The 12,989-nt window shown below is 39.2% G+C and overlaps 1 protein-coding gene across 1 annotated transcript; it reads right to left on the reverse strand.

Annotated features, from left to right (window-relative positions):
• Window positions 1-3,684: 3,684 nt before the first annotated feature.
• On the reverse strand, window positions 3,685-8,420 carry mat2ab (methionine adenosyltransferase 2Ab). Its single transcript, XM_072664517.1, has 9 exons — window positions 8,237-8,420; window positions 7,359-7,436; window positions 7,116-7,238; window positions 6,786-6,898; window positions 6,527-6,670; window positions 5,990-6,208; window positions 5,596-5,778; window positions 5,356-5,489; window positions 3,685-4,538 (listed from the first exon to the last, which is right to left on the reverse strand). Exons 1-9 carry the CDS (start codon window positions 8,328-8,330, stop codon window positions 4,436-4,438), a joined length of 1,191 nt encoding a protein of 396 aa, XP_072520618.1. The 5' UTR covers window positions 8,331-8,420; the 3' UTR covers window positions 3,685-4,435.
• Between the last annotated feature and the right edge of the window lie 4,569 nt (window positions 8,421-12,989).

Raw genomic sequence — 12,989 nt, forward strand, 5'->3', positions numbered from 1 at the left:
CCTTTAGGCCAAAGTAAATGTTTGTACATGGCACACACTATAATTATGAGTGAATTTCAAGTATGGAAATGGAGTGTTTATGAAAAATTACATAGGATATTCCCTCAATATCCCAATAACAGATTTGACCAATAATTAGAATACGGTTGAATTATCTTCAACATTTTATACAAAATCATGAGAGAAGTTTGACACATTGCATTGCCTTCCATTTGTTTCCTGATAGAGGACGTGACTAATGAATAAGAACTGTTTGCAGGTTTTATGTGGTTTTATAGAAGCAACAGAGTTTACTAAAACATTGAGACATTTATTTTTGAATCAGTGAAGTTACATATTATACAGAAATGTCAAGCTGACAATTATACTGTAGATACACAAAGTTATGCACTTACTGGAACCTAAAGTAGAAGAAATGGGGAGCATTTGAAAACACACTTGGAGGGCTATTTGAACTTTTGGTACTGCACTAGTGATTATCTGTGCATTATAGGTGCAAGACCACTGGTTTGATCCTAGCTTTGTGTTGCAGAGGGGGGGGGGGGGGTAGATGATATCAGGTAGTCAGCTAAAATTTGTGTGATTTGTTGTGTCTCTGGTACATTAGAAGGTCATGTTCCTGCAGATGTGGATGGTTAGTCTACTTGATTGGGGCAATCTTGAAGTACACCACACACCGCGTTCTTTCTCTCAAGTAATCACAGGTGGTACACCCTGAGTGACTTACAGTTAGTACCATCTTTATATAAAGCAGTTAACAGGTTTGAGCTACAGTGTATATGTATATATGTTTTCTCCTCTAAAGTGTACAGTCAAGTTTGGGCCAATACAAACAGCATTTTAGACCTAGTACTCAATGATCATAATCACCTGTGTGTATACACTGCTACATTGCAAATCCAAGTGCACAAATTTTAGTCTATTTATATTTCGTGTGTACAAAAATGCTTGATATAGAGTCAGTAATAAGCAGTTCCAGGTCATTTAAAGTTCATTTTTACCTCCTTTTAGTCCTGCACACTCATGGCTAGTCCTACATGCTCAAAACCATGCATGCATGATGCAACATTCAGCAGTGTGTGAACATTTTGACTGGTGCTGATTGTCAAGGTCAGCAACTGCTGTGTTTTACAGTGGAGTTACCAAAGGGTTTCGCAACCCATGACATTAAGTAGCTTTGTCATTTATATGAACTGTATGTGGAAATAATATTAATAATATAATAAACCCCTTTTCATATGTGGACTACATATGTCATTTAAGTCCACTGATGTTTATAAATTTCAGAATAATTCAATCATTCAAAAATGCAGTTGGATCAATTCAGAATGTTATCTGACTCTTCAGACGCCTGGTTCATTAGGTTTCTCTAAAACAGCGCTTCACAAATGAACAATAAACCTGACTTAGAGTTCATGGGGTTTAAAATGATCTATGTAGCAATTATGTAACCAACCGTGTGTTACCGCTTAGTACAGTACACATGACTGTATAATGCAAGTTTAAAAAAAACCCAAGTAACTGATAGGTGTGTGGTGGGAGTGTCTCCCTGGAACACCCCCTCAAGTTGAGAAATCAATGGCTGACACTCTGTTTAGTAGTTATTTGATCTCAAGGATTATTCATGGTGTTACACTGGTACAGTGTCAGAGTGGAACTGTACTGCTAAAGAGCAGATCCTGAATATGGCTCCTTGCTATTTATGCTTGTTACCTATCATCCAGCATTCACTGGAAAAAGCCTGGATGTACTATATCCAGATAAAGTCATGGCAGCAGATTTGGCAAGAGGAAATATCCAGTCTGATGGGGCCTAAATGGAATTTGATGTAGTTTGATCTTGTTGGATTGTACAAGAATGAACAAATAGTGAAGTACAAATATCACAAACTGTGTGGTGTGGCTTGGTGTGCTGTTTTTGCACAATGTTAACCACTAAACAACATTAGTCATGGACACAGCTTTTAGATATGTCAGACTGTGTCAGACAGATATGTCTTGGCTAATTAACTACATTTGAAAGACATTTCTGTATAAAGTCATTTCAAACATCAAATGTTAATGTAAAATAACAAGGAAGACAGAACCAGTAGCTGTGTACTGTACTGATGAACCATGCATGATCAAAACCTCCATCCATTACATTATTAGGCTAAACTCAATAATTTTTTTCAAAACTTTCTAAAAGTCAGGCCAATAATGAACGTCTGATTCCAGCTACTTTAATCAGCAATGTTTTTATGGATAATAATAAAACAATAATAAAATAGAAAATATTAGACAACAAACCCAACCCTCCTTATTAAATCAAACATGCCTGCCCACTTCCACAGCCAGAACTAAAGAAAATTCTCTTCTCTGCAAATTGTACAACCTGTAAATTTCACCTAAGTCCCTTAAAAACACTAAATGAAGTACACCCAGTTATAATCAGACCTCTTTTAACAATAGTAAATTCGTCCTTTAGCTTAAGGCTGACCCAAAACCATTAAATTAACAGTCATAAAACCAATGATAAAAAAACAAATCTTGATCCTAGTGTACAGACCCATTTCTAACTTTCTAACATTTCTGAGATCTGAGAAAAAGCTGTGGCCTAACAACTCTGCTCATACCTGAAAAAGAACGACATTCCAATTTGCATTCAGACCCTATCATAGCACTGAGGCAGCCCTACTGAAGATTTCAAACAATTTCCTTCTTGCATCTGATCAAGATTATGTATCCTTATTAGCGCTACTCAACCTCAGTGCAACCTTTGATGCGCTAGATCACACTATTCTCTTAGAAAGGTTAGAGAATATGGTTGGAATCACAGGAACTGCCATGAGGACTGTGTAAAGAATGTGAAATGCTAGATACACATAACTTAAAAAAAAAAATCAAGCCAGTTTTATCAGCACTGCAGTGGCTTCCAGTTCAATTCTGTATTGACTATAAAATTCTTCTATTAACACACAAAGCCCTACATTGCCTCCAAGTCAGAGCCCAGATCTCAACCTTATAGAAATGCTATGGATTGACTTAAGAGCCGTACACATGACACTTGCAAGGAACATGACAGAGCTAAAGCAGTACTGCCAGGAAGAATGTGCTACGGTTCCTCCTGAACAATGTGCAGGTCTGATCCAAAGCAACTGGAAACCTGGTTAAGGGGTATTGCTGCCAAGGGGGTTACTTTCGTTTTCCACTACCACCTTGAATGTTGAATGTGTGTGTGTTCAATTAAGACCTGCAAGATTATATTTTTTTGTTATTATTTTAGGCACATTATATTTATCAAGACACTTGACTTGGATGAGGATCACATTTTATAATAAATTAAAATACTTATTTGTATACCAGTGTGATATTTTCTTTCTCTTGACAATTTATTCCAAGAAGTCTGAAATTCAAGTTTCACATTAGGCTAATCACATGTTTAAATGCAAGCCGTGTTGTTTAAGTGTTGGAACATGTCCTGACATTTAAGGCAGTTTACTTTTATAGCAAGAGCCAGATCACTTTCTCTGCTTATATGCTCCAGCTCAGTCCCCACCCTTACATTTTTGGAACACAGTAATAACTGTGGGATTATTTTTTTTATTATGAATGAGTTGTTCATTTACCATGTTTTAATGAATAAGACATGTTGAGCATTTGTAAGAATGAAAAGGTTTATTCATTAAAAAAAGTGAAATAGAAGTAAACATTAAATGAGAAAGAGAGAGAGAGAGACTGCATGTAAACAAAGCTGGTTTCTCTGTACAACACCAGCCAAACGTTGCAGTCTTTCTAAGTAAGGGGTAAGATTAGGGAGGGGATTAACAGTAAGTGAATATCATGAAGAGAATAAGCACCAAAAACTCAAAAATGGCACTACATAGCTCTTACAGCAGCCAGTGGCCTCCTTGTGGCTGGAACCCAAAGTTTTTCTGTAGTACACTTTGGAACCACGCAAGACCACTGGAAAGAAGTTACAAACTAAAACGCTGCCTTCGCAAATAGCTGCCCTACAAAGTACAGCCTATTTAAAATACACATATAAAGTGTAGGAGCACAAATAAATAATGCATAAACAGTTTTGATATACTGTTTGGAACCCCACTCTTACAGAGTAGGATGAGAAAACAGGTTCATTATTGGTTTAGTCAAGCTGTGTGCACGTTTGTACATGCATCATATCATTAAGAGAAAATAACTGACAAAACCGTTCATTGTTTTAAAAAATGTTAAAAGTTAATGTGTTAGAATTTAGCCTTCAGTAGGAAGGCTTTTCTAAAGCTAATTTGAAAGCCAAATGCTTGCCTTTTAGTGGTTGGTTAAAATCTGCATAAAACAAACAAAAAAAAATCATTGTGCAAATTAATCTTGATTAACTTTTCCTCCCTTTGTGCCATGCAGACTTCTCTGTAGGGTACGTCAGCAGGCCTAGGGGGAAAAATTTTGACACCAGTTTAGTACTGCAGCTTTTTGGGAATCTCCCAAGAGAAGGAGTCACGGCCAAAGTGTCCGTAGGCGGCCGTCCTCTGATAAATGGGCTTCTTCAGCTGCAGGTCCCTGGAACACACAGGCCAGTGGATTTAGCAACCGTCAAAGACATGAGCAATGCCCACAACCACCAAACAGACAGTTTTGGAGCACAAATCACAGCCAGCCAGCAGTCAGGAAAGGGTAACTTACGTGTTCCTGTTCCTTACCTGAGCCGAAGCACCAGCTCAAAGCAAGTCAAGTCAAGTCAAGTGGGTTTATTATCATTTCAACTACATACAGAGTACACAGTGAAACGAAACAACGTTCCTCCAGGACCATGGTGCAACATAGACAGTGCATACAAGACACAGAAAGCAGAAAGCAAACCTAATGTCTAACTAACTAGCAAGCTTCAGCCATTTACAGGCTGTGTGCTAATGAGTTCACATACATAACCAGCTGTTTACCAAACGGTTTACCAGTCTGATTTAGTATTAGAAGTATAAAATGGGCACAAGTTCTAATCAGTTTATACATATTCAAATGAATTCAATTACATGCAATCCCATTAGGTGTGGAGCCCACTATATATTTAGGTGGTGATTTTTAGCATTAGAGTCACAAAAAGGTGCAAAGCTCTGAATTAGTGAAAGATCCCTGATTATCCCTGATCTCAGCCATCAAGGTTGAAGAAAAAGAAGAGAAGAGAAGTGGGAGAGAGGCTGAATCCAAAATGGCTACTATTTGACAAAAACTTTTACCCCATATACACCCTACATGGTGCACTTTATGGGAAAGAAATAACCATCTTAGATTCAGCTCCTACAGAAAGATTAGCAACTAGCTGAGGAGAATGGACATGACCTCCAAAAACTTTATTATTGTATGATGTTTTTTTTTTTACCTCACGATGACTCCTGGGCGGAGGTCAAAGTTTTTTCTTACAATGTCTAGAAGTTCCCTCTCACTCTTCTGGGATGTGCCGTAGTGGAAGATGGAGATGGACAGAGGATGAGCCACTCCAATGGCATAGGACACCTGTAAGAAAGCTCATGTTATGGTTTCTGAAAAACCTCTGTCATTTATAGTATTACTTAATACTTAAGTCAATATTACCAGAGTGTGTTCACCACCTACTTCTTACCTGAACAAGTACACGTCTGCACAGCTCAGCTTTGACCAGAGATTTGGCCACCCAGCGGGCAGCATAGGCAGCAGAGCGGTCCACTTTGGTGTAGTCTTTTCCAGAGAAAGCTCCTCCACCATGGGCACCCCAGCCTCCATATGTGTCAACAATAATCTTGCGACCTGTTAAGCCAGCATCACCCTGCAAGCAGAAAAGTGCAGTTTAATCAAATGTTTTCTATATTTTAAAAACCATTAAAGAGTGCCAGGTTTTTTCAAGAGACAGATTTAACAGAATGTATATCCATTTGATCATGTGTTATTTGTGTTGTCACACAGGCATCTTATTGTTTTTATTGTTATTTGCTATTTCTATGTAACTGCAACAGTTGAAAGCACAAAAAAAAAACTACCTGAGGTCCCCCAATTACAAAACGGCCACTGGGCTGCAGATGGTATATAGTGTCATCATCCAGGTACACACAAGGGACGACAGCCTTGACAACCTTCTCCTTCAGTGCATCACGCATTTCATCCAAGCAAATGTCCTCGTCGTGCTGTACGGAGACAACTATGGTGTGGACACGCACAGGCAGCATTGCCCCACGGTCCTGTCTGTACTGCACAGTCACCTGAGTGGATTAGAAAAAAGAAGGGTCACGACTTTGATTACAATAGAGTCAAGGAACACGGAGTATAAACTGCCCAGACAACTACTTTCCTTCCTTGAAGCTGCTTAAATCCTGCAGCTAGGCAGAAACTAGAACTGGCAAAAGTCACCGTGTGGCACTGAGCTGAAGCTGTTTTCCAGTCTTTTGTTGCTAGGTATGGTAGGAATGCTATGTGAAAAATAGCATCACTAATCCATCACCAGTCCAACATCAGCAGAAAGCAACTGTTAGATTACACTTTGAGGAGGAAACTGTGATAAGAGCTTGAGGTGAGCTCACCTGGGTCTTGGAGTCTGGTCGTAGCCAGGGTAGAACACCGTTGCGGCGCAATTCTGCCATCTTGGCATTGAGCTTGTGGGCAAGGACGATAGTGAGAGGCATGCACTCATCGGTCTCATCAGTGGCATAGCCAAACATCAGACCCTAAAGTACAGCACAGCATTTGAGAGCATGAGAAAATTACACTGTACTGCATGCTTCAGTAATGAACTGCAGCTTTCTGCTTATCCATAGCCCTGCCCAAGAAGCAATGACTGACCTGGTCCCCGGCACCAACGTCCTCCTCGTTGCGGTCCAAGTGCACACCTTGGGCAATGTCCGGGGACTGCTGCTCCAAAGCCACCAGCACATTGCAGGTCTTGTAATCAAAGCCTATGAGTTCAAATGTTTGTTTTAGTTTATGCATGAACAGTTGGCTGTACCATGTGCTGACTAAGTGATAACATAATTTTAGGCTTTGCATGTTACCACTATCTATTAACTATCCCACAAGCACAGGACATGATCATAGTACTGCAACTACGTGAAGGCTTGTTACAGAGGCCAAAACACACTGTGCTTGTGTATTACTGTGTATTAACACACCAACCTTTTGTGGAATCGTCATAGCCAATGTGTCTGATAGTGTCACGGACAACCTTCTGGTAGTCCACATTGGCACGAGAGGTCACTTCTCCCGCCAGGAGGATCATTCCCGTCTTGGCTACAGTTTCTGAAGGGGGGGGGGGGGGGGGGGTGAAGTGCTTAGAACTAATACACATACCAAGAGCCACAGTGGTTTGGTATATTAAAAGTCTGCATTATTTATTTATTTATTTATTTATTTATTTACCACATGCTACTTTGGCATCCGGGTCCTGCTTAAGATGAGCGTCGAGCACAGCATCACTAATTTGGTCGCAAATCTTGTCTGTAAAATAAAACATTTAGAGTCAGTCTCAGTGTGCAGATCTATGAACCACAAAACAGGCTATTCTCCATAACTAAAAAAAACACCTAGACTTAGATTTTACATGTATAATGCTTTAATAAAACCATAAAATGTTAATCATTACTATTGCTTTACTGGCAACAAACAAAACTAAGGAATGCATACAGGCGTTTGAGCTTAGATACTCTACGATAAAGATGCTCTACGTCTGCTGTATCGTAATGGCCGGTTTTAATCCCGTTCGTGTATACATGAACACCACATTGTAAAATCCAACTTTCAACTGAATCAGAAGTGGGGAAATAGGTGCTGATGGGGTTCTTCTCTCCTGCGGTAGCCATGTCCTTGACTACTGTAGGCTGTAGGCCATGCTCTTAGCCCGCAGTGACACAGGCGTATAAGGTGGTTACAGCTGAACCGTAATGCACGAACAAAATGCACCTTTTTAGATTCTTCTACTAAATCAGTATCGCGTTCATTTTTTAAATAGGCTGTGGCCTTTAAATGTGTTTTTTATTCTATTTACGCTGAATTAACCGGGCTAGCTCTAGCCACACTGTGTATTCCTCATTTCTGTAACTGTTACTTAGCTATACCGACTTTGAACTAGCACCTAGCTACATGCATGTTTTTGCTATCTAGCTATAATCAAAGCTGAAAATAAACTAAATCATTTTTTATGCTACTGTACTTCGCATTACTGACTCTCGCTAGAACACGTGGTCCTATAGCGAACACGATTCTGAACCTCGTCCAAAAAGTATCGTGGAGACTTTTACCTGGATGTCCCTCTCCCACGGATTCCGAGGTGAACAGAAAGCAGTCCTCGTCGATAAGAGCGTTGTGAAAGCCGTTAATCTCTCCGTTCATCATGTTTGCTGCTTGGAGCTTTTCTCTTCCACAAGACTCGTGTGCCGGTCAGGGACTCTCAGGGATTCAGTCTGTCCGCCCCTTTATATTCAGTTTCCCGGCCGCGAAAGGGGGCGGTCGTGTAAAGTGAACAAGGAGGGCCTTAGGAGAGTAATGACATTCCTTCCATTCCAAACATCTGAGCCTTGCAATATATTTTAATTGATTACTTAATTATATTATGATAAAATTACAGTAAAGATAATATTACGTCTTTTTGTAATTTATTTTATTTTTATTTCTTTAATTTTGTTTTTATTATTTTATTTATTACTTGCTGCTATTTTGATAATTAATTTGCCCTTGTTGAAAATGTTATGAACAAATACGTTAACTACGGTGGACCTACCATTGTGAATCAACATCAATCAAGCTCATTTATTTATTTTCAACTCACACCCTGAATATTTAGGCAGCATTCGTTGTCATTGACTGACAAAAGCTCTGTGCCATTCAGCTTAAGTATCCTACCTGATGTCCCACTTAACTTGAATGCACCCTATAGTGTTGTGTATGCCTTTTATTTATAACATTTACCACAGTTATGTAGGTCTATTATGTTGACAGTTATTCCAATGTTTATTTTCAGAGTATTATTTTCATATTTGTAAATATAGTGTAATCAGTTTCAAATGATCTGTGTTGGTGTGACGTGAATGTAATGTACTGTTTTGCTAACACATGTTGGACACAAACTAGCTCAGTTATAGACCTTTCTAACTCACTTCCACTCTAATGGTGCATTTAACCTCAGAGCAGGCTGTATAATCAGTTAGGCCCTGCAACCATTTCTGTACTAAAGTATACCTGGATTGAGCGATCTATCCATTTAAGGTATGATCTGTCCTTTGCAAAAGGGACTCCATGTCCATGACCAGTGCTTCTGATTAAATTACCAAAATGGATTGCCATTGTGAATCAGCCTGGTAAAAAATAACAGAAAACAGTTATGTAAGAAATAACATTCGTAGCCCTGGAGCTTTCTTCTGCCACTGTGTTCCTTATCTATTTTCCCCAAGTGCTTTGGGCTCAGGTAGATTGCTGCTGTAAGTCTGGCTTTAGCATAGCCTCTAATAATCAAGATAGCAGAGACAAGGAAATTATAGCCCCCTTTTCATCCTGTTAGACTTCAGTTTGCTATGATAAAGCATCTACAAATGCAGTGACGCTGCATTTGTAGATAGGATATGGCGGTCATGGCAAAAAAACTTAATTTGCTTGTTATCAGTGGCCTGTATACAGACAAAGCACATGATGACTGCTGTTCAGTCGACTTTGGCTTCCACCAGCTCAGGCCCTGACGTTAGCAAAAGGAAGGTCATGGATTCCCTCTGGTGCTTGATGTGCTATAGTAAGCTAAAGTAAGGGCCTGATATACAGTGTTGTTTTTAACATAAACAGATACAAGAAAGAGACTTTGGAAATAGACTTTTGCAAAGCCTGACACAAACTTATATAATCATTTAGAAAGACATATTTCAAGAAGCATAAGCATAATTGATATCACTGCTGTAAAATAAATAAACAGAATATTTACTGCATCAGTACGGTGAATCAGGTAAGTTGGGACACTTTACAGTGTAAGGTGGGACACTTTAAGTAATTTAAGCACAAGGCTTTGTAGATAAAGGCATTGTAGATAATGCAGGGCACTGGTTCAATACCAACTGATGCGTTATCAGTAGCCTATTATCAAAAGTTGATAAAAACAACTTAAATTTAAACCTCAGCATGACTTTATAGACAGGAAGCGGAAATGATTGTCATGAAAAAGCAAGACTGCTAGAAATCAGACATGGGGACGAATACTGACACAAATACACACCAAAAAAAGAGTTAAATCTGATTGGTCAGCATTAATATGAAGTCTTCTACAATGTCATGGTGAGCCAGCACATTTGGAGAATGAGTCGTTAATACAATGGCACCACACCTCCCAACTCCAGCCAAGTATTGCATCAGAAAGGCACCAGGGCAAATGCACACATGGCCACACATGAAAACACACCATATCTTTCTCATGGTGATAATGGAAGACTGGAGGCGGATGTTTTTCTTATAAATCCCCCCAACATTCGTTATTACATAATTATACACAGTTATATAACACAGGGATTTTCCGACATATAGGAGTTTATTTTAACACATAGATGGCAGGCTTGAATCAATAGAAAGACAAGTCATACAACCATGTCATAATGACTCTAATGAATTTTTATTACATGATGTGCAGGATGATCAACATAGGCCAAGTCCTGGCCTGTGTGTTACACAATATGCAGGATGAAAGATCATTAAATCCTTTGCTTGTATTAGGCCAGGAACTTGGCAACACATAGCAAATAGCTGTCAGCAAAAAATTCAACACTTAAATCTGAAACCTACGTGCCTTATCAGCGGTGTGCTCTGTGGCTGTTAAATTTGCCTTGCATTAACATGACCAATAAAATGTGCCATGTAGATAAAGGAAGAACATATATATATATTCACATATTTTACATTTACTATGCACATTTTTGTATTTTCTCTGCTTTAACACACCCAACTGGCTCCATATGGGATTGTTAATGAGCTGATATTTTGGAACAGGTGTTAGGAGCAGGGAAAACAGAGTCTTGGTGAGAGAAGAGAGCCTTGGATTATCTGCGTATACTCAGAAACACTGCATTTAGCACCTGCTAGCTTGGTAGCTACAGAGAACAAAAACAAAAACTGCTTGTGATCATCCATAGTGTGTTTAGTTCTGTCTTACAGAATGAAATGTCCCCTACAGTTCTGGAGTTCAAACACTCCAAGTAATGTTGGCAAAAGTCAAATAAATGTTACTATCTAATAGCTAGCCTGCTGAATTTTGTGCACTGTGTTCAGTACATGTTTACCTCTCAATCTGTTGTTTGATAGATGTTGATATGACGTTGGCCCGATGTTAGATGCTCTAGCTGACCTTGGTAGGTGGACCTTGGGAGGAACTAAGACTCACAAGGGGGACCCATCCTCCTCTGATCAGAACTAATTGTAAATTATGGATAGATAAAAATCACCATACCACTACATAAGACTATTCTACTGCTCAGGTGTGCAACATAATCATAATATCATAATATAATAATCATAATATAGGATAGGTTAATAGTAGTAGATAGTTAGATAATTATAGTAGTGATGGTAAGAATAATGAGAGTAATGATAGTTAATAATGGTAATATTAGTAGTGGCAGATAGTTAAGAGTCCATGTAGATTTTAACATTGTCATCAGGCAGATAGCAGTGGCAGGTGGGTGGACAGCTGGTCTGACATGGGTGGCAAGGGTGCCTAGTGGTCAGTCTGGTGGGTGGCAGCTGGTCTGACGCAGGTAAAGGGGATCCCAGCATTCAGTATTGTAACAGATCAGGCCGGATGAGTGGGCAGCTATTTACTCAGAGAAGGTAAAAAGATAAACAGTAGCATCCATCTGCTTCACCGTCCACAAGGTGATTGCATGATCGCGTGCAAGCAGCGAGATGACAGCTCCAGTATACTACAATTCCCTGTGTCTATGAACCCCTGGATTTGCAACCTCTTTTTAAAGGGAAACATTAATTACCAAAAGCTGAATTATACAGATGATTTTTCAGCCTAGACTCAAAGATTAAGACTGTGTCTCTGACAATAGTGCATTGCTATTATCTAGTCTTGAGGTAATAAAAGCATATACTAATTTTTCCGCATCATGTAGAGATAAGGCATTTCTTAGCGTGGCAATATTCCAAAGATGTAGAAAGGCTGTCCTAGTAATAGTAGCTATATGTTGGTCAAATGATAAATCTGAATCAATTATGAAGCCAAGATGTTTAGCTGATGAACCAGGAATAAAAGAAAAATCGGCCAAGTTTAAGTCTATTAAGTTTATTGTTTTTTATATTATTTGGTGAAATTACATTATTTGCTATTGATTTTGCTAGGGCTTGGATGGACATGTGTATTCTGCTGTTTGTATTAACTATTTTTATGCCAGAAAAGGCATGCATTTTCTAAACTAGAAACAACTCAACTTACCACAAAAAGTGTGGAAGTGTGGAAATTTGTGTTTGGTCGATTATGTTTTTGTTGTAACAGTGCTTTTTGCCAATAAATCTTATACTGTTGGAGAGTCTGTTAATTTCCCTTTTATCTTGCTGTTGCTTTTGACACTTGTTTTGAGATTCTGGAACCCTCAGGTTCAGGTAAATGGCAGCACCTATAAGCATGAGCCCTGCAACAGTGGTCAGTAGGTGTCTGCTCCAGGAATCGGCATGCCACGTTTGACTAATCTAAATAGGGCAAGCTGCTGCTCCGCAAAACCAAGTTGCGGCATTATTTGGTGTGAGCAATAGTACCATCTCCAAAGTGAAGGCCAAGTTCCATATAATGGTGGATGTCAGAGACAGGCCATGAAGTGGACATCCCAAGAAGACGATACCCCAAAAAGATCGTTTCCTCACCCTGTCAGCACTTAGATACCGTAGGCTGTCTTCTACAGATTTGCAGTAAAGGTTTGCAGGAATATATGTACGGATATGGTATACAGAACAGACTGCCAATCTCAGTGTCATCGAGCTGCCAGGAGGCCTGTCATGACTGCCCTTCACCGTCAGTACCGTATA

This window comes from Salminus brasiliensis, chromosome 20, assembly GCF_030463535.1.
Source record: "Salminus brasiliensis chromosome 20, fSalBra1.hap2, whole genome shotgun sequence".
Taxonomy (NCBI): domain Eukaryota; kingdom Metazoa; phylum Chordata; class Actinopteri; order Characiformes; family Bryconidae; genus Salminus; species Salminus brasiliensis.